General features: G+C 34.7%; 3 protein-coding genes and 1 non-coding gene across 4 annotated transcripts; 2 read left to right on the plus strand and 2 right to left on the minus strand.

The window, feature by feature from the left end:
- The first annotated feature begins 1,741 nt into the window (after positions 1 to 1,741).
- Positions 1,742 to 8,202, plus strand: LOC133869085 (isopentenyl phosphate kinase). Its single transcript, XM_062306057.1, has 12 exons — positions 1,742 to 1,884; positions 2,553 to 2,786; positions 3,187 to 3,284; positions 3,938 to 3,980; positions 4,746 to 4,807; positions 4,943 to 4,999; positions 6,096 to 6,131; positions 6,215 to 6,292; positions 6,816 to 6,882; positions 6,988 to 7,047; positions 7,701 to 7,804; positions 7,884 to 8,202. Exons 1-12 carry the CDS (start codon positions 1,824 to 1,826, stop codon positions 7,977 to 7,979), a joined length of 996 nt encoding a protein of 331 aa, XP_062162041.1. The 5' UTR covers positions 1,742 to 1,823; the 3' UTR covers positions 7,980 to 8,202.
- Positions 8,203 to 8,712: 510 nt separating this feature from the next.
- LOC133869100 (eukaryotic translation initiation factor 5A-4) lies at positions 8,713 to 10,926 on the minus strand. The gene is made up of 5 exons (XM_062306072.1): positions 10,673 to 10,926; positions 10,054 to 10,176; positions 9,883 to 9,939; positions 9,695 to 9,769; positions 8,713 to 9,185 (listed from the first exon to the last, which is right to left on the minus strand). Exons 1-5 carry the CDS (start codon positions 10,793 to 10,795, stop codon positions 9,084 to 9,086), a joined length of 480 nt encoding a protein of 159 aa, XP_062162056.1. The 5' UTR covers positions 10,796 to 10,926; the 3' UTR covers positions 8,713 to 9,083.
- Positions 10,927 to 13,825: 2,899 nt separating this feature from the next.
- Positions 13,826 to 21,997, minus strand: LOC133869091 (mitotic checkpoint protein BUB3.3). The gene is made up of 10 exons (XM_062306062.1): positions 21,615 to 21,997; positions 21,372 to 21,502; positions 20,204 to 20,286; positions 17,774 to 18,025; positions 17,414 to 17,486; positions 16,547 to 16,627; positions 16,395 to 16,476; positions 15,522 to 15,622; positions 14,617 to 14,728; positions 13,826 to 14,296 (listed from the first exon to the last, which is right to left on the minus strand). The coding sequence occupies exons 1-9, from the start codon at positions 21,717 to 21,719 to the stop codon at positions 14,644 to 14,646; spliced, it is 993 nt and encodes a 330-aa protein (XP_062162046.1). The 5' UTR covers positions 21,720 to 21,997; the 3' UTR covers positions 13,826 to 14,296; positions 14,617 to 14,643.
- Positions 21,998 to 22,061: 64 nt separating this feature from the next.
- On the plus strand, positions 22,062 to 22,133 carry TRNAW-CCA (transfer RNA tryptophan (anticodon CCA)). Its single transcript has one exon. It is a non-coding gene; the product is annotated as a tRNA-Trp (tRNA).
- The last annotated feature ends 3,554 nt before the right edge of the window (positions 22,134 to 25,687 follow it).

Below are 25,687 nucleotides of genomic sequence, written 5' to 3' on the forward strand. Positions count from 1 at the left end.
AAAAAATTATCATAAAACATTCAAATGAATTAAAACATATGACCCTTAATTTCAGTTTAATTAATATAAATTAAAACATGTTAACATTATTGCTCACATAGGTGTAGTTTTAAATTAAATGAATAGAAAGAATAAAACCTAGATTATAATTATCAAATATTAATAGGCAATTAGTTTGAATATTTGATATTGTTACTGTGATACATATTATATTTGAATATAAATAAAACCAATATAATTTCGAACATTTAAAAAATAAAAAGCAAAATAAACAAAGTATTTTTTTTGATTGATACAAAATAAAATAAAATAAAATAAAATAAAATATTTCACTTAACATCTCCTTTTGTGTTTGAAAAGTATTTATGTTCCTTTGCTGCATAATAATGAAATAATTTTTTTTTTCCTTCTTTTGCTTTTAAAAGTATAAAAAGTACTTACAAAAAATGCCTAAAAATTTGACAAATCACACAAATGAAAAAAAGAAGAAGACAACATTTCAAATAAAGAACACCCCAACCAAATATTTTACAAACAAAATGAAAGACATATTCATGTTCATAAGAGGGAATACCTTCTTTGAACATGATTTCACCGGAAAAAGGCCGAAAGTTTTTGGTTCGTTGAATTGTTTTTTGCCATAAGAAGCAAATTTTGACGAGAACTACCCTTCAAATAAATCTGATGCAAATAGTGCAACGGTTGTTTGCAGCATGCCTCTTCAAATCCTTAAATATGTCTTCTCTCAATCAATAGGTTGTTCCTATCCCAAACATTGTATTGCAGCTAGCGGGTTTTTTTTTTTTTTTTTAACTAGAAAACTAACTTCAAAGTTTCACTTAAGGCACATTTCACAAACTTAAAATTACACATGTTAATAGAATATAGTGCCACATGTCATGAATTTAGTTGTTTTTACACATGCCACATGTCAATATTATGCATTCCTATGAATGATTCCTCTCTCTCTCTCTCTCTCTCTCTCTCTCTCTCTATATATATATATATATATATATATATATATATATATATGAATATATGATAGTAAATAGGCAGACACTACAAACAGTTTTTTATTGTTTTCTCTCTATTCATTTCCTTATTTCACACACTCTTGCCCTCTTTTTTTCACTCTCTTCCACACAAAATAATATTTAAAGAAAATAAATAGTAGAATAGAAAATCTGTTGAAGAGAGTATATAAAAAAAGTAGGTAAAATAGAGAGTTATACTTTTTCAATAACTACTTATAGGGGATGATGTGATGATTTGTTTACATCGTGTTTTGTGGTTTGAAAATGCGACATTTAAAAACACAATTAAGTATTTGATTAAATTACGATTTGGCCTTTAAACTCGTAGTTTAACTTTTAAAATTGATGGTTTTTAAAAACACACTTTCTTACTTGAGATTTGAAAAACATAGATTTTTTTATTTTTCACGTTTTCAAATATAAATTCTTTAAAAAAGTACTCCCAAACGACATACTTTCTCTAATTTTGTTTAAAAACATAGTTTTAACCAATTGCTAAGCTAAAGAACTCAAAAGATGCAAAACTTAGGTAATAAAATTGGTTATTTTTAAAAAATATAGATAACTTTTTGACAAGGCTGCAAACATCATGCAGTAAGATTAAAATAATAATAATAATAATAATAATAATAATTATTATTATTATTATTATTATTATTATTTTAAAAAAAAACACCTTTGAGTTAAGGAGAGTTCTATTATTCCCTTCCCGTAGTGGAGTCAATACTGGGTTCATTTAGTACGAAAAGATTTGGGCAAAGCAACAAGGAGGATCTCAGAACCAATTCAATGGAGGAGGAGAAGCAAGAAAAGCACCAAACCAAACCAATCCGTTGCATCGTAAAACTGGGTACGTTATTTAATTTAATTACCTAAGTTTAATTAATTTAATTACTAAGATGATGAAAATTAAATTACCAAACCTCATCACTGTAGTAATTTAATTTTCTTCATAATGTTAACAGAATCTAAATCACTTCTAATATACTTGGATTAATCTTTTAGCCTTTAACTTAATCGTTTATTGGCTTTACCAAGAAACCCAAAAAAACTGGCTCGAGCAAATAATGTTTATACAAGTCCACTGGCATTACTAGATTAGTGGGTGTTCGTTGAAATTTCGTTTCTCCCATGTTTAAATTAATCCCTGCTTGAATACCGAGAAAGTTAGAGCCTTTGATGTACAATGAGCAAATTGATGATATTATGGATTATTCGATTACATTGCTTGGGTTAATATGCTCAAGAAGGTAGATGAACGTTACAACATATTCCCAAGATTCTCGGGGGATTACATTTGCCATTGCTTGCATGTCTGGTGGAGATTCTGATTCATCTTCCTTAACTGGAGTGGTTTCCTATCCTTAACAGAAATCTTATGAAAAATGGTTTTGAGCAATTTATACTTTGTAGTTAATAATGTAGGAGGATAAACAAAAGCAATATGCAAGGAATTCTTATATACCGTTTTTTTTTTGTCGGTGCAAACTAGTAAGAAGTGTGTTTTGTGTTGTGAAGGAGGTGCGGCAATTACATGCAAAAATGAACTTGAGAAGATAAATGAAGAAAACCTTGGCATAGTGTCATCTCAGCTGAGGCAGGCAATGATGTTGGGGCAGTCTCCTTCTACGAAGGTTCTTGGGATGGATTGGAGCAAGAGACATGGGGAATCGGAGGTTTCATGTTGTGTAGATGATTTCGGATATGATGCAGTTATAGATTCTAGTCATTTTATTGTTGTTCATGGAGCAGGTTAGTTGCATAGCTCCATTCATGAATTGGAACTACTTCTTGATCATAAGCATTGAAGACAGACTGAATTTAACTGTGGTTATCACTTGTCAGCATATCGTGCTAATCATGTTGCTTATTTACGCAAATGGATGCTAAAGTTTTGGTTCGATAAAAATTGAGAATAATGCTTTTAAGCATACAGAACACGGCAGATTGGTAAAAAGAAACTTTCAGTTGCTATAATGACGTAACAAATATATCATATCATGGCCTTATTCACTTTATTCTACAGGACAAGGTCCCTGTATTATTTCAGGAGTTGATGCTTTGAAGTAGTTTTTGCCGTTATTGTCTTCTAAAGATATGTGGAAGTTTATTTTTTTTATTTTATTTTTATAATGTACGATGGTTGCTGTAGGTTCTTTTGGGCACTTTCAGGCTAGTAAATCTGGGGTTCATAAAGGAGGATTGGACCAACCTCTTGTCAAGGCTGGTTTTGTTGCTACACGAATATCTGTAAGATAAACTGCTTTTTGTATGTTGTTATTTCTTGATGTTTTCAGCTTTTGATTTCAACAACTGGGTAGAACCTTTTTGCACTTTAAAGTTTAAGCTGGATAAGTTTGTGAAGATGGACTGTAAATATTGTTAGCATGGTAAAAGTAAGTAAAACAGAATTGGGCAATCAAGTATAACATCAAGAAAGTATTATCACTTTCAAAGTTGAATTATTGTACTCATGTACCCTTCCTTGTATAAAACAGAACCGTTTCATCAGATTGAGGTTTTTGTTAACCATGTTTTAGACGCCATACTATCAGGTGTGATGTTATATGTGGAGTTGTCCGAGTCCTTGATTAATTATGCTATTGTAATTGCAGTTCAACATTAGGGAGGAAAGAAGAAAAGAAAAAAAAAATTGATTATCCTTTTGAAGTATGAGGCCATTTTCATGTTCAAGCTGCCAGAGTTTTTTGAGTCCTTTTCGTTTTTATTTTTATTTTATTTTTATCTTGACCTTCTTTTGTTTTGGGAATTACTTCGGAAGGTTTATTTGAGCCAAATCTCAGATACTAAGAAGATATAGGCTGAAAAAAAAAATTCACCTTCTTTGTCAATCTACATTCATTTCGTTTTCTCTGTTTTGTTTCCTGTTTTCTGTTCTTCAGGTCGCGACTCTCAATCTTGAAATTGTTAGAGCACTAGCCAGAGGTACTGATCTAGCTGTTGCAATTGAACTTTTATTCATATTTTCGCTTAACCTTGTATCTTATATTTTGCATATCTTCTCCCCCCGTCAAGTCTAGTCTGCTATGCAAGTCAATCTTGTGTCTCAAAATGTGCACAGAATTCCATATATTTGTTTTTATATGAACACTTTGCTCTCAACACACTAATCATAACCAAGTTTGCCATTTGACGAGTATGTCACTGGTTTCTATATAGTTATTATTACAGCATCATTGAGGTTGAGTATTTGCCAACTTGCCATATTTTGTTTGTCCCATTGTTTGTAAGACTCTCTCTAGCAATCTTTTCTTCTTGCTCAATATTGTATTTTGAATTAATATAATGTAGTAAACTGTATATTGACAGGGAATACAAATTTGTCAAATTCAGCCATTATATTATTTGAAATATGCAATTTCTCTGGAACTCTTTGTGGCATTGTTCGTCATTTTAATACAACAGACTAAAAGTTCCAGAATTTGAGATGAAAATTGCTCTTCCTTCAACAACTTATAACCACGTTTTTTTCTTTTTTCCTTATATGAGCAACAGAGCAAGAAATTAAAATTTGCATTAGATTTCTATCTGACTATTGTGAATTTAGAATTATATGAGCCTTGTGTTACTCTTCACCAAGTGCTTATTTATCTGCTTAGACAGCCCAATTTCTGCTGCATATGCCTCTGAGAAATAGAAATGGGAAGTGGAGAAAATTACCCTTAGCAAAGTTTCATCTTTTCTTTGCAGAGGGTATTCCTTCGGTTGGAATGTCTCCATTTTCTTGTGGATGGTCAACCTGTCAGAGAAATGTTAGAAGCCTCCAGAAAGACTATTTGTTTCATCATATGCACCAATAATGGGAGACTTGTTCTTTATTTATGCATTCTTTCTTTTTTGGAGATGTTGTCTCCTCTTCCTAACTTTGGACTCTTATATATTGACAGATAGCCTCAGCTGATATTTCCATGGTGGCTAAGGCTATTGACTCTGGTTTCATACCTGTAAGTTTGATTTAATAAATTTATAATATAACACTTTGAAGCTTGAAACTACATGAAATCATGTTGTTTTGAGCGTTGTCATGTCTACGTAAAGTGAATGGCCACCTGTATTGTGTAGTTACTAACTAGAGTTATTACCACACATTGAGTGCTTCACCTTGGTTGTCAGGTAAATAACCATCTTAAATGCGAGGTATACTTAAAAGCTTGAAACACTAAATGGGAATTTTCTGATTATAATAAGGTTATGAAAACTTGGTTATTTAGTAAGTGAAAAACTATTCCATTAGTAGCTCTGCATGGAGAAAGATAAATGGACGAGGATTGCTGAAATTGCAAAATCATATAATTTTGAGTTAAAAGGAGGAGGCCCATGTCATACTGAGAGGATTGTCCTTCAGCAACCAGCAGAAAAAGTTTTAGCTACTAAAAATGTTCATGACTTGATAAAGTGCCAAATACTATGTATGAATTCCAGTGCAGAGAGAGTTTTAAGGTTGCCATTGGAAGTTACTGCCTAGAGCGACGGTAAAATTCCTCAGCTGTCAAGCACAAGTGCACAGTTTCTTTTTTTTAGATGGAAACTTCATATAAAAATGCTGAAAATTTATCTGGACCTCCACTTCATAAGCCCTCTTTGGTGAGGTCAACACTGGGCAATGGCCTTTTTTCTGGCTGCTGTTATTAGCGTGTTGGATTTTTGTAGCCTCTTTATGCCCCCTGGTTTGAACATAAAATATTCTATTAGAAGTTCAAAACATACCTATACTCTTATGTAGAACTCCAGGGATGAACTAACTTAGAACTTCAAATCGGTCTATGTATACTCAAGATTTTCTACACATTGATGTTTGAATGACATTAGTTATATCAGTCTCATTGGATTAAAGAAGAATCTTAAACGGTTTAATGTAATTTATGAATCTCAAAATAAAGGGGGTGTTAAATCTTATGATTGTATATCCTACTGTTATGAAAAAGAAATATGAATAATTTGGTCTACGATTTCATATTTTCTTTAGCATTATTATTTGTTGCTTTGTGGATACATTTGTTTGAATTTATCGCTTGGTGCTTATTCTTATTTGCCATCTAGGTACTGCATGGCGATGCAGTGTTCGATGGATTACAGGTTTGGGTCCATGTGAGACATGTTTATCGGCTTTCTTAGTTGGTAATTGGTATTCGCATCATTTATTTACTTTTTAAAATCAGGGTTGCACCATATTGAGTGGAGATGTTATCATACGTCATCTTGCAGAGCAATTAAAGCCTGAATATGTTGTCTTTCTTGTATCCAGCCCACGGAATATATCCTTTTCATTCTAACTTTGCTGTACACATAAGATTCTTTTATACAGTCTATGCATAATCGGATCTAGATGGCTTAGAGATTGGTCTTCAGTCTATAGTTCTTTTTACCTGGTAAATGTTTTTATCTTTTTTTTAATGAATGTTGAAAATAAATGACTCTTGTGGCCTTTTTTTCTATCTTGGCACATCTTGTCTCGTAATCAGTGGAAGCAGCTTCAGCTTCTTGTCACTTAAACATGCTGGGAAACCATTTTGGGTGAAAACATGGTTTTTGAGGATAGAGACTAAATAATTTGGTTCCTTAACAATCCTAATTGTTTGAATTATTTATTACGTACTATTATGCACACAAATGTACTTTCTCATCATGCATCAAGATTGGTATGCAAAGTTAGTTTTGCCCAATTTTTGTATTTGACATATCTTACACTTAGATTACCTGTCTCTGTCTGATATTGTACTAAGTGGCATTCTATACTGTTATCCTAACATGGATTGAAAGACAGATGTTTTGGGGGTATATGACCGTCCACCAGTGGAACCTAATGCTGTACTCTTAAGGGAGATCGGTGAGCACTTGTTATAAACCCTTGAACTTATATGCGGATGATATCTCAACTGGTTCAGTTGGTCTGCTGACTTGATGGGCTTGACAAATTTTTCTATTAAAACAGCTGTGTGCAAAGATGGGAATTGGTCTGTTGTGAAACCAGTGCTTCAGAACATGAACAAAGGTTAGTGAGGGGAAATTGAGATTTTTTTATCAAGCTTACATGGCAATATAAAGAAGTCCATTGTTTCCTGGAGACAATTTGATGGACATTAGCTTTTTTCATAACATTTGTTTTTAGTATGAGCATTCAGGATATTCATGGATATATATTCTTTCATCTAGAGTAGGGCTGCATCAACCATGAAGGCACTGTTCTAAAGAACAGATTTTTTTTTTCCCCTTCAAATGCAACATAAAATTAGATGAATCAAATTGATTTCATTGCAAGACCATACTTCCACAGTGTTTTCAGTTCCTGGCAGTATCTGATTGTACTTGAAAGTGTACCGAATATGAATCTATGGAACAAAAGTTGAACTATAGCTTAAGAAACTAGTTGCTTCTACATGCCTTTTAGTCTGCCTATACATTCAAAAATGGATGTATACAAATTTGGACATTTTTTGAATCTTCCATGTGCCTTTTTGTTGAGACCATGATGGATTTAGATATGCTAGTATTAAGAAAAGCTAAGCATGTTGTAAAGTTGCTCCTTTTTGTTTAACTTACAACCTCAAAACATATGATTCAACTTGATGAGACACAAGAATGTGTATCTGCAATTTTAGACCCTAGTACCAAATTAATAGTGTTTTTTCCATATCCTGTCAACAGTTGAAACAACTGTAGCAGCTCATGATACAACTGGGGGCATGTTGACCAAAATAACAGAAGCTGCAATGATTGCAAGACTTGGAATTGATGTTTACATTGTGAAAGTAGCAACCTTTTCTTACATTCTAGTCTTTCAATTCATTTTCTGAGACCTTGTAGTATTAAAATATAAGCTGGATGCAGGCAGCCACAAGCCACTCGCTGAGGGCCTTAAGTGGGGAACTTAGAAGCAACATTCCTGATGATTGGCTTGGGACAGTCATCCGATTCGTGGGCTAAGTCTGGCAACTACAACTACATTGTAAAATGTTTGTGACAATCTGATCGGCCATTCTTCGAATATCATGTACAATAAAGGAGGGTATTACCTGGTGGAATTATTATCAGAATATCAGGACCCACAAACTGATTGACATCTTGTAACTTTCACTTTTTCTTTGCCCCAATCTAATTCATGGTTCAATGCACCCATTCCAGAATATGCACATACAAATCAAGGTCCTGGGGAGGTGTTTTTTGTTTTTGTTTGTTAATGTTTTTTATTTGAGAATAGAAAACAAAAGAGATATGAAGAAAATTTTAACAAACAGTGCCCAAATGTTCCAAGAAAATGTGACACTACACTACCCTGGCACCTGCCAGTGATTTAGAAAAAAAAAAAATTGATTACTTAACAACAAAACATACCAGACGTCAATGGAGTAAAACCTGAGCTAAATACAGACAATTTCAAAACACAAAACAGGTTGACAAACTGAACATACAGAACTGAGATTTGAAATAATAGCTAAATAAAAAACGTATCATATAGGGATTACACAAATTTGTGCCACTGATTCTTAGGGAAATAAAGGCCACCCGAAAGCTTACGGTACACTATCATTCCACTCTAGCAAATTTCAAATTCGTTAGGAAAATTTCTTGGAATTGGTGAAACTCTTCCATTCATGTACTTCCGCACTCATAAGTAAACACAAGTATAAACCCAAATGCAATCAAGAGAAAACCACAATAATGAGAACCTGAATAACTTTAAATTGAAACAACATGAGGTGCCAAGAAGTGTATATACAGTCTTTGATGGCGGATATAACTTAACATCTCAACACCACGAACCATTTCTAACTTCTCAACACCATGAACCCAGAAATGGTTCAGTACTGATCAAACAGAACAAAAAATATTGCTTATAAAAAGGTAATTAGCAATGGCAAAGTCTAGCAATAAGTGGAAGCCACATTTCAACAAGAATGTTTCAGAACTTAGTGGCCCTAGTTTTCAAACTCACATAAAACCACTTAAGGACATTACTATTATCTGCTAAATAGTAATGTCTCAGTTTAAAGTTCCAGTCTTGAAGTATTCCCCACACATGGAGGAAAACTACTTGGGGCCAATGTCCTTGAGAGCACAGATCTGCTCCTCTCCCATAGCAGACATCACTGACACAACCAGATCTTTTCCCTCAGCAAATCCATCCTTGATCTGCATAATAAATTTCAAATGAATAAGACAACAATTAATAATCCATCAGGAAACAGGGACACCAACAACATGAAACATACTTCAGTGAGAATACTATAAACTGCCTAACAATTGCCTAGTAACAAAAACTTTTTTAATCGGCAGGATTCTAATAAAAGTTTAAGTTGCCCAGATCCTCCTGTTACAGAAGAGCAGATAAGAAACATATTTGGCCAAATATGAAACAATTAAATCTGAAGCAACCCAGCACTAAATCCCCCAACCAAAAACCCATCGATAGTAACCACATATTATATTCGAAGAAAGAAAATTAGCATTGCATCGCCAGATCATAGACATCGGACAGATCATTAAACATAATTCCAGCAAAAACTGATAAATACATTCAGATGTTCAAACAAATAAAGCTGGAAGAGAATATAAAGGTTCAAATTTCAAAGAAATAGCTACAAGAAATGGGAGAAAAAAAAATGCTGTACTCTTTCAGAGAGAAAAACCAAGTCACTAACCTGCGAGAGCATACTTTCATCGGTTGGAAGCCTCAGGTCATCCTTAGTACTACCATTATCAGTCAGCAGACTCACCTGAAGCATTTAACGAAATATTTCATTTTTTTAAGTTCGCTTAAACCCAAGTAAGTATTACAAAAAACAAAGAAAAGAAGAAGAAAGTAATCAAAGTGAAAGCTTGATCATACAAATCCATCCTCAGAAATATCAATCAGCTGATAGTCAGTACGGTTGACATGGGGAACCTGTAATTCAATGATTTACATGTTTATATCTTTGAAACACCACATATCATGCAACCCAACAGCAATACCATAGATCTGATCGAATAAATCAACAAAGAACTAAAGAGCTCTCACATCACAGTTGTGGGACGAGGGAACAATATCCTCAAGCTTCTTGGCAGTGAAAATGTCAATTGCAACAAAGTGACACTTAGCATGTCCATGCTTCCCAGTTTTGGAAGTTGAAACCTCCACAACCTGCAATGAAGACAAAAGATTAGTATAGAATTTATTAGAACAAAGTAATCATTGAAAATAACGTTGAAAAAAGACAGACTTTACAGAACGTTGAATACATGTTAACAGAAAACGAAACAAACTTTTTTTTTCTTTCCTGCTCCGTAGATCAGAAATTCGAGGACTTTCGAACAATTTTCTGAAATTTAAGCTTCCATAGAACCAGCAAGCTCACAAAATCAAACTGATAACAGGTCATTCTCACGATTTCCATGAAATCAGAAACAGACAATTGAAAAAAAGAAAAAAGAAAAACCCGCAGATGATTCAATAACATCGAATCGAGCCAAACTAGGAAGATCAGATATCTATTTTCAGACCCCATCCGGTATTTGCCAAAAAAAAAAAACGTGAACAAAAATCATGTGACACATAATCGAGAACAAATCAAACAGATGAACCAAAAGAGGTGGAAGATGTACAAGAGTTGTAGATCTAAGAAGATAGGTATTGTTACCTTGCAGGGCCTGCCTTTGATGACAATGTAACCGTTCTTACGGATGGTACCGGCCTGCTGAGGATAGGTCTTCGAAGCTCCGGCATCGGCCTTCGACTCGAAGTGGTGCTCCTCGTCCGACATCGTTTCGAATCAGAGATGAGGGAAGAGAGAGGTTTAGCAGAGAAATTAGGGAAAGAGAGAAGAAAAGAAAGAGAATTTAAAATCTATCTCATCGCGGATGAGATGGAATATAATTTAAAGAAAGAGAATTTAGTTTTTTTTTAATTTTTATTTATTTATTTATTTAAAATAAGTTTTGTGTGGGATTGCGTTACGAGGACGCTTGGATACGCACGTGGGCTGTCCGCTGGGCCTACTACTTAATAGAAGAGAGAGGGCCGAAGAGGGTCTGAGGCTCTGAGCACAAGACAGAGAAAAGGACAGAGGCCTTATTTGCAACCCGCCTTATCTGCAAAGGAAAAAAAGAATTTTAATAAAAAATGTGTTCTGATGACACTTTTGCCTGTGTATCAGTTCCTCATTGCCTTTGCATTTGTGGTAGCTATTCATACTGATGATTAAAAATAAGAATTTGGTTTAACATTTTATTGGTTTTCACAACTACGTGAATTTTAATATATTTAACCACTCACAATAGTACGGGACTTTGTAGTATAGTACTAAGGAGGGTATCGTACCACAAGGATTGGAAAGGTTGTTTTAAGTTATGAAATACTTAAGACGTTACTTAATTTAATTAGAAAAAAGATGAATTGTTTTGTTTTATCACTAAGCTAAACAAGTAAAAATAGAGAGTTTAAGAACAAGGAAAATATAGGGCATTGATTTCACTCAATCCTCATACACATGGCATACTATATTCCTCCCGAATTTCCTTCACAAGTGTAATACGAGCGCGTAATGATTGTCAATCACACGACGACCTCAACATGAATTTACTTTAGTTAAAGACAATGATAATCCATCTATTTATACAAAAGTCATTCAACTAATAACTAGGGAGTCTAGGGTTGAATGATTTATGCTTCCTAGTATGGACTATAAGGCCTATTAATAAGCATACACATCTATGGAAAAAGCATAAACCATCTTAGTTTAACACATAATCTCCACATAAACTTATATTAGAATGGAAAAAAAAAAAACATTTAAGCAATAATTAAACTAAAAAGAGTGTGGAGTAATATGTGTTTCCTAGCATGAGTTATCAAATTCACATAAATTGTGTCATAAATACCATTACACACCCATCTTAGGCTATGTAATCATTACACTTGTATGGAAATCCAAGAACAACAGAATCAACCCATGACACTTAGAAAGAGTTTATCAACACCCTACAATTAAATTAGCTACTCATGGAGTTATGGGATTCTCTTATAGAAGAAGAAGAAGAACCCATTCCTCTAAGAGATATAAAAACTATAACCACCACTAACAAGAGGTACAACAACTAACTTTAGTAAATGAATCTAACTTAACACATAAAAATACTCAAAAACAAGCTTTAAAGGAAATAAAATCTAAGAAGAATACTAAAGAACAAGCTATGAGCTCTGGAATCTAAGGATTCTAGAGTTATATTCAACATAAAATAACACAAACAAGAGAAAGAAGAAAGAAAGAAGTGCTGGAAAGTGTAAAGAATATTTGCATTAACTAAATTTCAAGTTTACTTTACTAAAAACGAATTTAGAATAAGTTATAACATTAACATACCTTGAAGCTAAGCTCTCTGGAAAACATGAAGGAAATGGTGCATCACATGAAGCACAAAAAAGACTAAAAGGAAAAATAATAACTAAAACTCTCTACTGCTTTCACTCTCACGTCCATCCTCTATTTATGGAGGATTTGGTACAAAAAACTAAGCTCAAACAATCACTCTCAGCCGCACAAAATGATGGTGACAACTTCTGATTAGAATCGCACAACTTGAGGATGAATTTGAGCCACACAAAAAGCTGCCGACATCTGAAGATCTTTCTGAAATATCCGAAGTCGATCGATCGATTTATTTTGCCTTAAAGATTTCGATCGATCGAATGTAGACGATCGATTTTTCACTCAAGGAAATTTTGATCGATCGAATATACTTGATCGATTTTCCTCTTCTAGGCAGGAGCACTTGAACTTCACATGTCTTCATTAGGCTTAACTTATTGATTTTTTTCTTGTTTTCAATTAAGACCTAAAAAAGAGATGAAACACTAAAACATAAACACATTATTTAATAACACAAACTAGGGTTTAATATATGTAAATTAAGGTGCTTTAAATGTAAACATTCAACGCTTATCGATTTGTTTAAAATCTCACAACAACTTCCTCATTGCCTTTGCATTTGTTGAAGCATTTAATGGCTTTTTTTTTTTATTTATTTAATGTCAATTTTTATGGGAAAATTTGCCTATTATGTTTTCATGGTCCTATTTCAAGTCAAATGAGGACTCATATTTTTGGGAACAGAGTTCATCTAAATTAGGTCGGAAGAGTTTGGTCTATAAAATTGCTGTGCTTTTTTTAATAGCAATAAAAGAAATTTTTTATTTAAAAACCATGTACTTCTTATATTCTATTAAAAAATATGTATTTCTAACATGTTAAGAAATATATGACAATTTTATAAATCCAGATTGAAAAAAACTCAATAGAAAAACTGTTGGTATTTGCACCCTTTGTTCTACTCTAATATTTTATTTTATTTTTCCTGAAAGTCCGATCCAAGGAGCAGAATAATCAACGATCGGCTCCATTTTTACTCCCGTTTATGTTTTGTGATTGGGTTGATTACGATTGCTTCTTCTATATATAATAGCCAAGGAGGCAGCTCTCACTGTCGAAAGCTTAGGATGCTCTACTCAGACATAATTCTAATCAATGCTCTATGGAAGACCTTATGTCTAGGGTCCCAGCTTTCTTTTTGTCTCCTGGGCAATCAAAAGTATTTTTTCACATGTAGGGACCCTGCAAGATTATCAACCTAGTCCTTGGAAAACTCTAACCAGCGAAGAACCGCTTTAAAACGGAAGAAGCAGCAATGTCTACTTCATTTTTCAAAAATTATATTTCTTGTTCATTTGAAGAACCGTAGGACTCCATAGTAATGTAATTTGAGAAATCCTAGACCTCCCAATCAAATGCCAAATGTTTGAGAATATTATATTTCTGACCTTTTATTAATGAACATAGAGTGCGGTTTACAAAAAGAATTGAAATAAAAATAAACATGTTTGTCCTTGAAACTCCTAATAGTATATAACTCTATTCCTAATAACATTCTTAATAATAAATAGTTCTAATTCTAATAAGATAATAGTCCTATGTCCATGCAACTTCTTCCTTCTTATCTCTACATTCCTCAGGTTTGCAGCTTCACACGCGGCTCATGCTTCTTACATCCACGTAGGTCCGTAACACAATTACAATGAGATTAGTGGCAGATACAATATTTCCTCGCCCTCGGTTAAGAGAGTGCCTTGCTGTTTTTCAAGAGGGAGCCATCAACAGACTAAGATATTGTTTCACTTTTTCATGCAAAATAGGGAGCAGTTGGATTGGAGCGCAAAAGGTCTCAAGTACAGTGTCCAAAATATCTGAAGTGCCTCTAGTGTGGCCCATCTGAAATTTCAAACAAATAAAGGGATAATGTAAATGAACTAATGGGTTACAGGACATGTTTTTTCCTTTTCTTTTTTGGAGGAGAGGCTTTGCCCATTCAAAGACTACATAATTTTCTTAAATCATGGTTTTAAAATGCAAAATAATTAAACAGTGAATCAGGCTTCAGTCTAAACAGAGTAACATATGTTGCAGGATCTTGATGTAGGAAATAACGAGACGATTAAATAAGATGGCCAGCAAGCTAAAGAGCATCTTTTACATATGCAAACAAGTAGTTGTAAAGTCGATGATATCAGAATATTTTTATCGGTCATTACCTTCATTGCACAGCATATCATGGACAGTCAATTCCTACTAGAACTTCCAGCAGACACTGATCTTATGTAGCTGTCATCAACTTCGTGTATGAATATTTGAGGAGGCTCTTCTCTGTTACAGGCAAAGTGCACATGGAAAATATTAATCCCTTAAGCCTAGGTCACAAGACAATGTTTTCATGTTGACTACTCTTGCATATTCCTAATATACTTGTCAGTTAGATCATGTAACCATGCAATTGTAGAATATTGTAATAAGGTGTAAATGAAAGAGAGTATAGTGGAAGAGGAGGAAGGAAAGACACAAGAATTTTTGGGTCGTTCAGCGTTAGAGGCCTATGTCTACCACTAGGAAATTTTCCTGGGTGCTAAATTTTGCTCTTATTGTCTTGGATTTCTTTACAATACAGATGACTCCTTTTTATAGGAGAAATGTTGTAGGTGGAGTGAATACAAATAAGGTAATCAAATTATTTGATTACCATCAAACAACTATGGTAAATACATTGATAAGGAAAATATCAAACCGAATATGGCAATCCTATATTCTAACAGCAATCAATATGCCATTACAAGTGGTACATTGCATCAGACACTCCCACACAGTCCTTTACCATCCCCTTCTCTGCATATCCCTATTTTTTCATAACCTTTTTCACTCTTCGTTCACTTCTATACAACTCAAAATTTACAACTTGACATTTTCTTCTGCTAAGTGCTCCAAGATTTGTTAAGAATGACAAGAAATCAACAAACACACAAAACCTAGTATTTCAAGCAACAGAATAAATACCTACCTCAGAAACGACAAAAAAAAGATACCGATACATTGGTATGTGCCAAGTTTTCGGAAAGATAATGTAGAACAAAAATAAAAGGCAGATGTTATCAAAAGAATAACTAACATTTCTTTAGCTTCTTGGTAAGTGTAGCTTGATGCAACAGCCAAAAGTTGTCCCTCGTGGTTGTATGATAAAGATGCTACACTATTTGGGTACCTAGGCAACTGAAAGTGAAAAAGGATTAGAGCAATATAAGATTTTTGACAACAAAATATATATTAAATGATTGCAAGTATATCAAGGTTAAAGGAGGCATATCAAGATTGCTTAGAAACCGGCATCTTTCACATATTCAGGTAAGAGAGGCGGAGAGTACTCATTAAAAATGAGAATATATACCTACCTCCCTATTTGTGACCTAAAGGCATAATGATATTGAACTTGTAAGAAGATTATATTTGAAACTTGTCATCTAGAGTGGGTCTCACGATGGGATTCATCCAATTGTTTTGTTACCATTAACTTATTGGGCATTACCCATCAAAGTATGCGATGAGAATGCATCACTTCATATGCAAATTCTCCAACAATTACATTAACGGTGTTAAAATATCAATTAAATTATTAAATTTACAATTTCCTGTTAGCTTAAGCTTTTGAAATAAATGGTGATTTAACATGATATCAAAGTAGATATATTGAACTCGGACCCTAACTCAACAGTTTATCTCTAATTCCAATTAAAAATTTCACATGTTAGGCCTCACTTATTGAAGAAGGATTTGAGCTCACACATGAATATGATAGTTAAAATATTAATTAAATTATTAAATTCACCACTTCCTGACAGCTTAAGATTTTTAGATAAATGGTAATTTTAGTTTTGGGATAAGCGATGATTTAACAAATACTACTAAAAGATTTAAAAAATATTAACTACATTCACATCAAGTCGCAATATATGGAAAGATCTACTAGAATTGAAGGAAATAATACCTCAAAAAGTCTTCTCCTGCTTCTAGCATCCCATGCGCTAACATAACCCTCGTTATCACCCGTAACAAAGGCACCACGGATGCTAAAACAAAAATATAAAATCAGTGAATTTGTAGACTTAGTTAGTAAGCTACAGATAGGAATACACATACAGAGGATTGAAAACGATGTCGTTCACTGATACTAGATGATATCTTCCATCCTTTGACTTTGGATGACAACGGAACGTGTATCTGTAATAGAATTTGATACATCACTTTGTCAGTAAGTTCGACGCCAAAAATATACTACACGCCCAAAATGCTTTTCTGAAAACAAATCATTTGTATGTTCAGGAGCTTTAAGACATAAATTCTGAGATCTGAAAGCAAGCCCATACAATGACAATTAGATATTAAGTCCGTGGAATCTAAAGCATGTATATAATTCTGAATTTCAACAAGCCAACAAAATTATGCTTCAATAGAAAGCCAACAATACACAAGAAATAAAACATGGAAGTCAGAGACTGTTCATCATATTGGGCCTTGAGTAATTCAGATAGTATAAATATTCTGCATCCTTTCTTTCCAGCAACTTCTAAGCAGTGGAACAGAGTACCAGAAATTTCAGCTTGAATTTAAATCGCAACATCACTTAAAATTCTATGTAGTGATCTGACCATCATGTTTATCAAGTTTTGCATGAGCAACTCAGATGGAAACCTAATGATCATCTTAGTCCCTCACATTTTGCAGAAGTGATACCAACACTTGTTATGGTATGATCTCAAGGCTACAGAATCATAAAATCAAAGAAAGAGAAACTTGAGCAAAAAATTGCACGCTTAAAGGAGACCGTGTTCTAAGTTTCAGACTTCTAGCAAGCTAAGAAAGTTCATCATTTGCTCTCAGGAACAAATAATAAATAAATAAAATAAAAATATAGTTCTTCCCATTATTATTTTTTTTTTTTAAAAAAAAAAAAAGTATATGACTTAAGGAACTTAAGCACTATAATCACTATAATCTAAAACTAACCTAATGTCATTTGGATTGGATGGATGGGAAATCTCCACCGCCACTCGTCCATCTACTGATCCAGCTGCATATCCTGCAAGAAACAAATCTTACTTTAGAGACATCTAATAGGTTTTCAATAATTTAATATGGTTGCAACACGAATCTAGAAGGAAATCCAAAAAACTTTTCTTACACATTGTAAACCCCTAGGCTTTAATTTTAAAAATGGATATAAAAGTGGAAATATTCAGTTAATTGAGATAAATATGCCAATATTTGGTTTTTTTGATACTGACATTGCTTTTCACTGAGGTCGTCTCCAACCACAATAACAACTACATGGATTACAACACACAAAGCTGATTACTGTAATAATACCTTCAGAATAAGGGATTGAGCTGACACATCTAATTCGATTATCCGAGTGTGATTCTCTTGATTGAACTGATTTGTCTAAATTACGCAAGTCATACATATATATTGATGCTCCAATGACTACCATCAAATTAAACCCAAAGAGCGACATGGACTCCACCTCTGCACCAAGATTTTTCCAGTACGCAAGAGCCTTCGCCATGCGCATGTCCCAGAATAGTATCTTCTTGTCCAAACCAGCAGAAATTACTTGACCTACAACAACCCAAAGAAGAATCCACTTTGGTTCAGAAACACAATGGGGGTGCAGAACTAAAAATACTACAGGCTTTTTCATGTCCCACAACCAACCCACCAATTACCTTACACCTGTTGTCCTCCATATTCCAATAAATGGAATTAAGCATGGGCTGAGCTATCCCAAAAACAAAGCACCATTTACAATCACAATTAAGGAAGGTTACAAATTAAGTATTCTAAAGTTCTTAACTAATGCTTTTGGAAGTTTTATCCAAAAAAGCTGGCTATTCAAATCAAGTCAACATGTACATCACTAGACAATACAATCACAGTGCTCAGACTTTCATCAATTGCTGATCAGGAATCATAACTTGATAAGTTCCACCTTGCATTCCCTCTATAGCAGCAAGGGATTCGTTAGAATTTGCTAAAAGTAAAAAATTTAGTCTCTTCCATTGCATGGAAATCAGTCCTAGCGGAGGGGCACTCTGTTAGAATAAAAAATATGGGAGCAAAGGTCTAAGAACATAACCCTTAACTGCTATATAGGTCATTAAGTTTGATAAGTAAAAGAGAGGGGATATGACATAACAGGCCATCATATACTGTTGTCTCACATGTACAACATTCATAGTGGTGGAGAACCTACAACTAAACAGGCCCCACATATATTGTTAAAAACCTGACCTAAGTACTTTGATCAGCTAAACAAATGCTATTCACCATTCCAAATAGTTGTACTGTCATGTTTTAATTAAACCGTCATTGCCAACTTTTTTTAGCCATCATGCTGGGAATAGAGGAAGTTAAAATCTATCATAGTCTGTTAAATTTCCTGATTACCAGCAAAGTAAACAATTTACAGTGCCCTGACCAAGAATATTTCTTTCTTTCATTTGAAAATTCAAATTCTTGATCCACACATATATGTAATCCAATTGCAGCATCAGCCATGCCTCACAAAGATCGATCCAGACACAAAATAAAGTTAACCCCATTGAGCTGGCAGAAGGATTTGATAATTATTAAACATATTGGTATGGTTTGTCCAGATTTGGAGTAAGGGGCAAGCCTCATTTAAAGCAACCATCCTTTCTCACCAGAACTGCATAATTTAAAGCCTAGATGGAAACAAATACTAAAGCCACAAGGCAAATGAATTGGAGTGGGGAACAAGAATATTCAACAACAGCATACACCAAATTGCAGCTTCTTTATAAGCGACGAATTCATAAGATGCTAGCAGCCAAAAATTTAAAGTACAAGTTCATATATTAAAGTGTAACTTTTCAAGTTGGATTTTTATTAAACTTCTAGTTCCAGAAAGCCTTCTGGAAGCAAATGTACAAGAATACATAACCAAAACAAAGAAATTGCTAAGGTAGAAAAAATGTACATAGATTGGAGAATTTGACCTTGATTTGGCCCTAGCATATGGAAGACAAAGCAAACTGAAATGTAACCAAAACTTGAAGCACACTCTAAACCACTCTTCTCAAAGTGTTAGCCATCTCTAAGGATAATACCAACATAGCAAACTGCTTGCCTGCAGCCCATAGGTTGTAACAAAACTAAAAAACTCCTTTTCATGTCAGAAAGACAAGTTAGAATAACAACTGTGACCCAGCACTACATGTGTCTTTCAATTTCTTGCCCATGGACATCATGTAAATAGCAAATGGGAGAAGATGATAATTGAGACTGATACCAATAGAAGAAATCAACTTTACCTAGTAGAATCTATCAAAAAAAAAAAAACTTTACCTAGTAAAAGATAAACAATGTAAGTAAAAGGCTTTAGACCTAACAAACACAAAATTTCCACACCAGATGGATAAAAATTAAATCCATAAAAATATAGCATCACCATGACTTGCTTCCATTTATGGCCTTAGAACCTACCCAGTAACTAAGCATCTGCTATATAGTATAAATTTACTAATCCACTCAATCATGATCTAATGACACCTCATGTCATACGTAAATACGAAGAAAAAGCATGTAAACAAATGTCTTCTAGATACTAGATAAGGAAAATTACATATTCAACAATAGATAATCTCCTCATTAAATGGTGAAAAAATAAAATTCCCAAGATCGTCGGCAAACTAGAACAGCAACTTAAAAATAAGTATAAGTTCAAAAATTGCATATCAGTACAACTTCATAAATGAGGTGCTAATAATAGCTTACATGTTTCATCTGAATATCCAATGCTCGTTGCTATATCATCGTGATTTCCAATTGTATCATTAATTCCCGAATGTAAGTCATACCTAAAAAAAAATTGTACCAAAACAAGTCAACACGTAATGTAAGATTATAGAGAGAGAATATGTTGCATGCACTCTAAACCAACCACATAACTGACAAACATAAACAACAAATGTTGAACAGAATTCCCTTTGGGAAGCCCATCAGTCAACATGAAACAATAAGAAAATATAGAATTCTGCAAATGACTCACAATAATATGTATAGTAAGTAGGAATGTTCAACTAGGCAATACAGATGAGACATGTGCAAGAAAGTCTGTATATAATTTACTTGAACAACAGGGTTACACTAAAATATACTTGGCAGTCACAAGAATAAATTGCATGCTCCCACCACCTCTCTTGTTTCCACTCTCTCCGGTAACATCTGAGGAGTGGAATGCCAATAAACTCACTCATCCCAGGTTAAATCTAACTTAAGGGTCCCGTATGCAATTTCTTAGGGTTAGCTACAAAAAGATTTTCCAATTAGCTCTATCCAGGGTCATGGATTTGAACAGGTAATATGATATCATGTGTTTTCCTCACAGTCACCACCCTAATCCACATTTGTTTGCCCCTGAACTTGTAATGCTTCTACCTTCTTTACCCTGAAATACTCACTTATTTGACATATATATGAAGTTTCCTACGCAAGGAAAGGAACACAACAGACATTAGGACCCTATAAACAGCACCCCCTTTATATTCTATTACGGTATTACCCTACAAAGACTATCAATAATGTATTAATATTTTTCCACATGAGTACAAAAAGTGCGACAAAAATCAAAGCCAGCCCCAAAGGTGAACACTTTCTCTTTATAAAGTTACAAAGCTACACAACCTACTATCCCAATATATGTGCCCTAACTTGTAACATAAACCAAATGTAAATCGTATCAAAAATAAAAAACAAATACTATAAATAAAGTCCCCAAACTAGCTATGGTGTCTATCCCCAAAAGGGCCAGTATTAATAAATGCAGTGTATTTATGATATTGTGCAGATAACATATATGAACATAACCAAACCTAGCGTGCAACAATTACTGACATAAATGCGAAACTAAGGAAAGCGCCGGTTGGGGTTGAGTTCCATTGACCTTGTAACGGAGCCATCAGAGGCAGCGGTGAAAGCAACAGATTCGTTCTGGAGACAACAATCGAGAAGCGCGGCTTCAGACGGAGCTTCGAACCTAAGCGCAGAACCATCCACATCGTACAACCGAAGACTCTGCGCAGAGAGATCGCCAGTTACTTCAGAAGCGAACAACACAGAATTAGAAGCCCCAAAATTTAGCGTAAAAAATGAAATCAAAACAAAAATAAAATAAAATAAAACTCACGGAGTCCCAAGAAGAAATAAGGAGATTGTTAGACTGCGGAGCGAATCGGATTCTGGAAATGGCGTCTCGGATAGGGTTTTCGAGCTCCAAACAAGTTCCATTCATTTTGAGAGCACCAGGGGAACCGAAATGTGGAAGTGGAATCTCAGCCGTTGATCAGGAAGAGTACGAAAATGAAGTAGAGCCGATGTTACTGTCCATAGAAATTTGAGCTTTTCAGAGAGATTTGGTCACAATTCTCAAAGAGCCCTAACTTTGCCCTAGAGAAGGATGGAAGCCGGAAGGTACCTGCGAGGGACTGAGGGAGGATGAATGACCCACCAAAAGTTCCCGCTCACTCTGGAATATCAAAAAAGATCAAACTGAGTTTTAACTTGCGAAATTCGCGCTCCTTTTATGTTAGTGGTATAGTATGAAAATATATGGTTCGGTGTAATTATAACAATTGGATCTGTGGCGCAATGGTAGCGCGTCTGACTCCAGATCAGAAGGTTGCGTGTTCGATTCACGTCAGGTTCACTTTTTCCTTCAAAATTGGAAAAAATGCAAAATCAGTTTATAAATACTTTGATTCATGTTTTTTTTTTTTTTTTTTTTTTTAAAGGTTCTTGTTTAATAAGGTTCTTTTTTTCTTTTCTTTATTTTTTTTTCTCTCTCTCAATTTTTTTTTTTTAAAAAAAAATAGAGAAACTTCACAAAAGGGTATCAAACTATAACGCTTTTTCAATTAAGGGTACCGATATAGCAAAACGTTCAATTGAGTGTATACATTTATCAAAACCATTCAATGTCGAGTATTCTGTCAGCCTCCGTTCTAAATCGATGACGGAATACCCATCATGTGCGACCCACGTGATTTTTTAGGTAAATCTTCCCTTTATGCCCCTCAACTCCCTCTTCTCTCTCAAAACTTCTCATTCGGAACCCGAAACCGACTCGGCCCCCTTCAAGTCCCTAATATCGCATCTGATTTCATCGTCCAACTCGCTGTCCCTAAAGCTCGCCCACCTTCTCCAGTCCTCTTCCCATGCGTCCCTTACGTCAGCCAAAACACAATGAAGATGACTTTTGAGACATTTACTGCGCATGCATGCTCATGATCCTAAGCTACTGCATATCCCATAGCTTCGGTCGTGTCGAGAACTGCCTTCAAGGCGATGACTCCAGATCAGAAGGTTGCGTGTTCGATTCACGTTAGGTTCACTTTTTCCTTAAAAATTGGAAAAAATGCAAAATCAGTTTATAAACACTTTGATTCATGTTTTTTTCTTTTTTTTCTTTTTTTCTTTTTTTTTTTATTTTTTTTTATTTTAAGGTTCTTGTTTAATAAGGTTCTTTTTTTCTTTTCTTTATTTTTTTTCTCTCTCTCAATTTTATTTTTTTTTTTAAAAAATAGAGAAACTTCACAAAAGGGTATCAAACTATAACGCTTTTTCAATTAAGGGTACCGATATAGCAAAACGTTCAATTGAGTGTATACATTTATCAAAACCATTTAATGTCGAGTATTCTGTCAGCCTCCGTTCTAAATCGATGACGGAATACCCATCATGTGCGACCCACGTGATTTTTTAAGTAAATCTTCCCTTTATGCCCCTCAACTCCCTCTTCTCTCTCAAAACTTCTCATTCGGAACCCGAAACCGACTCGGCCCCCTTCGAGTCCCTAATATCGCATCTGATTTCATCGTCCAACTCGCTGTCCCTAAAGCTCGCCCACCTTCTCCTGTCCTCTTCCCATGCGTCCCTTACGTCAGCCAAAACACAATGAAGATGACTTTTGAGACATTTACTGCGCATGCATGCTCATGATCCTAAGCTACTGCATATCCCATAGCTTCGGTCGTGTCGAGAACTGCCTTCAAGGCGATGACTCCAGATCAGAAGGTTGCGTGTTCGATTCACGTTAGGTTCACTTTTTCCTTAAAAATTGGAAAAAATGCAAAATCAGTTTATAAACACTTTGATTCATGATTTTTTCTTTTTTCTTTTTCTTTTTCTTTTTTTAAGGTTCTTGTTTAATAAGGTTCTTTTTTTCTTTTCTTTATTTTTTTTTCTCTCTCAATTTTTTTTTTTTAAAAAAAAAATAGAGAAACTTCACAAAAGGGTATCAAACTATAACGCTTTTTCAATTAAGGGTACCGATATAGCAAAACGTTCAATTGAGTGTATACATTTATCAAAACCATTCAATGTCGAGTATTCTGTCAGCCTCCGTTCTAAATCGATGACGGAATACCCATCATGTGCGACCCACGTGATTTTTTAAGTAAATCTTCCCTTTATGCCCCTCAACTCCCTCTTATCTCTCAAAACTTCTCATTCGGAACCCGAAACCGACTCGGCCCCCTTCGAGTCCCTAATATCGCATCTGATTTCATCGTCCAACTCGCTGTCCCTAAAGCTCGCCCACCTTCTCCAGTCCTCTTCCCATGCGTCCCTTACGTCAGCCAAAACACAATGAAGATGACTTTTGAGACATTTACTGCGCATGCATGCTAATGATCCTAAGCTACTGAATATCCCATAGCTTCGGTCGTGTCGAGAACTGCCTTCAAGGCGATGGAATCAGGGGAATGATTTCCTTGCATCAACTTCCACTACTATTTTTAACTCAAAGTAGTCGACCGTGTAAAGAAGGAGAAACTACTGTTTTGGGAGTCAAGGTTACAGTGAATAAAAGACAGTAAGATACGCAAGTCGACAATTGACAAAACTGATCCTGAACGTATTGAAAGATGCCCAGCAGAGACTAACCTGATTCAAGACTGATCCAAAGAGCTTCAATAGAGGAACTGATGCTAAAACAGAGGTATTGATGCAGACCAAGAAGGACTTTGTACCTTATCTCATCTACCGAAAAAAAAAAAAAAACAACCATCAACCCACATATCATTCTTAAACCTTTTATAAAAAACCTCCATATCATCACTGCCCTCTTTATTTGTATCATCACTATCACTTCTACCAAAAATTTTAAAACTGACAATATTGATTCACGTCCATCACATATTCTTTGTTTTACTCTGTTTTTTAAGGTTAAAACAGAGGAAGCTTATTAATAGTCTTGGACATTGTTGCCGTCATCTCTTAGTGTATCGGGACCATCCATCTCATGAGCTTTTGGACTAGAGAGACCAATGGAGATAGGCTGCTTGTTCTGGCCAACTATGGGGAGAGGCTCCGTCAGTCGCCTCCCGTCTCGAGGTGGTGAAAACACCACTGACAGGTAGTAGTCCATTCCATGTATATATATGGGATCAAAGCTTGTAATAAATTATATTTAAAGTATAATATTGATTAAAGGAATAGCAGGTAGATAGATTACTTGAAATCAATGGGGAGATACACAAAATCATAAGAGGACAAAGGCTGGTCATCGCAATCAGTTGTCCAGCATCTTCGGTGCTATGTACAAAGCCATCCTTCACGTCGTCATCGTTGGGTGGAGTCGAGTCCCACTAGTCGAGTGCCATGATCGAGTACTTCTGCCATGGACGGCCCAAGGGCGTATTCGAATCTCAATAGGTAGAATTGTGCCGGAGATGGTGCACGGTGTTTTATTAATAAGCATGCTATTAATACGGTGTCGTCGAGAGCATTTTATAAGTTTTGTCATTTACGTGTATTTTAGCATTTTCTTAAGAGGCATAACAGAAAAACGCCCTTAAAAATCACGTGGAAGTCACATGACTTCACTTCCGTCATCGATTTAAAACGGAGGCTGACGGAATACCCGACATTGCATGGTTTTGATAAATGTATACACTCAATTGAACGTTTTGCTACATCGATACCCTTAATTGAAAAAACGCTATAGTTTGATACCATTTTATGAAGTTTTCCCCAAAAAAATTATTGTTCAATAAGGTTCTTTTTTTCTTTTTCTTTTTTTATTTATTTTTTATTTTTTCTCTCTCTCAAATGGGTATTCTGTTCCATTATCGACACATGCAAAGAGCTTTCACATAGAGAGAGAGCGCGCTTAAGAATACAGTGTTTTAAACTCAAGCAAAAATGCTAAAATGGGGCAATGTGTTTAAATCTAAACTCTTAGACCTCGTTTGATTCACA

Source organism: Alnus glutinosa, chromosome 1, assembly GCF_958979055.1.
Source record: "Alnus glutinosa chromosome 1, dhAlnGlut1.1, whole genome shotgun sequence".
Taxonomy (NCBI): Eukaryota; Viridiplantae; Streptophyta; class Magnoliopsida; order Fagales; family Betulaceae; genus Alnus; species Alnus glutinosa.

Bases quoted from the DNA above. Each gene is read 5' to 3' on its own strand.
- LOC133869100 (XM_062306072.1), bottom strand. From the start codon at position 10,795: ATGTCGGACGAGGAGCACCACTTCGAGTCGAAGGCCGATGCCGGAGCT. The intron at 10,177-10,672 runs GTAACAATACCT...TCTTCATTGCAG, and splicing joins TCAAAGGCAGGCCCTGCAAG to GTTGTGGAGGTTTCAACTTC. The intron at 9,940-10,053 runs GTGAGAGCTCTT...ATTGAATTACAG, and splicing joins CCTCGTCCCACAACTGTGAT to GTTCCCCATGTCAACCGTAC.
- LOC133869091 (XM_062306062.1), bottom strand. From the start codon at position 21,719: ATGAATGGAACTTGTTTGGAGCTCGAAAACCCTATCCGAGACGCCATT. The intron at 18,026-20,203 runs GTAAGCTATTAT...GGGTTGTTGTAG, and splicing joins TGGATATTCAGATGAAACAT to GTCAAGTAATTTCTGCTGGT. The intron at 16,477-16,546 runs GTATGTGTATTC...TTTTTGTTTTAG, and splicing joins GACATCGTTTTCAATCCTCT to CATCCGTGGTGCCTTTGTTA.
- LOC133869085 (XM_062306057.1), top strand. From the start codon at position 1,824: ATGGAGGAGGAGAAGCAAGAAAAGCACCAAACCAAACCAATCCGTTGC. The intron at 1,885-2,552 runs GTACGTTATTTA...TGTGTTGTGAAG, and splicing joins CCGTTGCATCGTAAAACTGG to GAGGTGCGGCAATTACATGC. The intron at 6,293-6,815 runs GTATCCAGCCCA...ATGGATTGAAAG, and splicing joins CTGAATATGTTGTCTTTCTT to ACAGATGTTTTGGGGGTATA.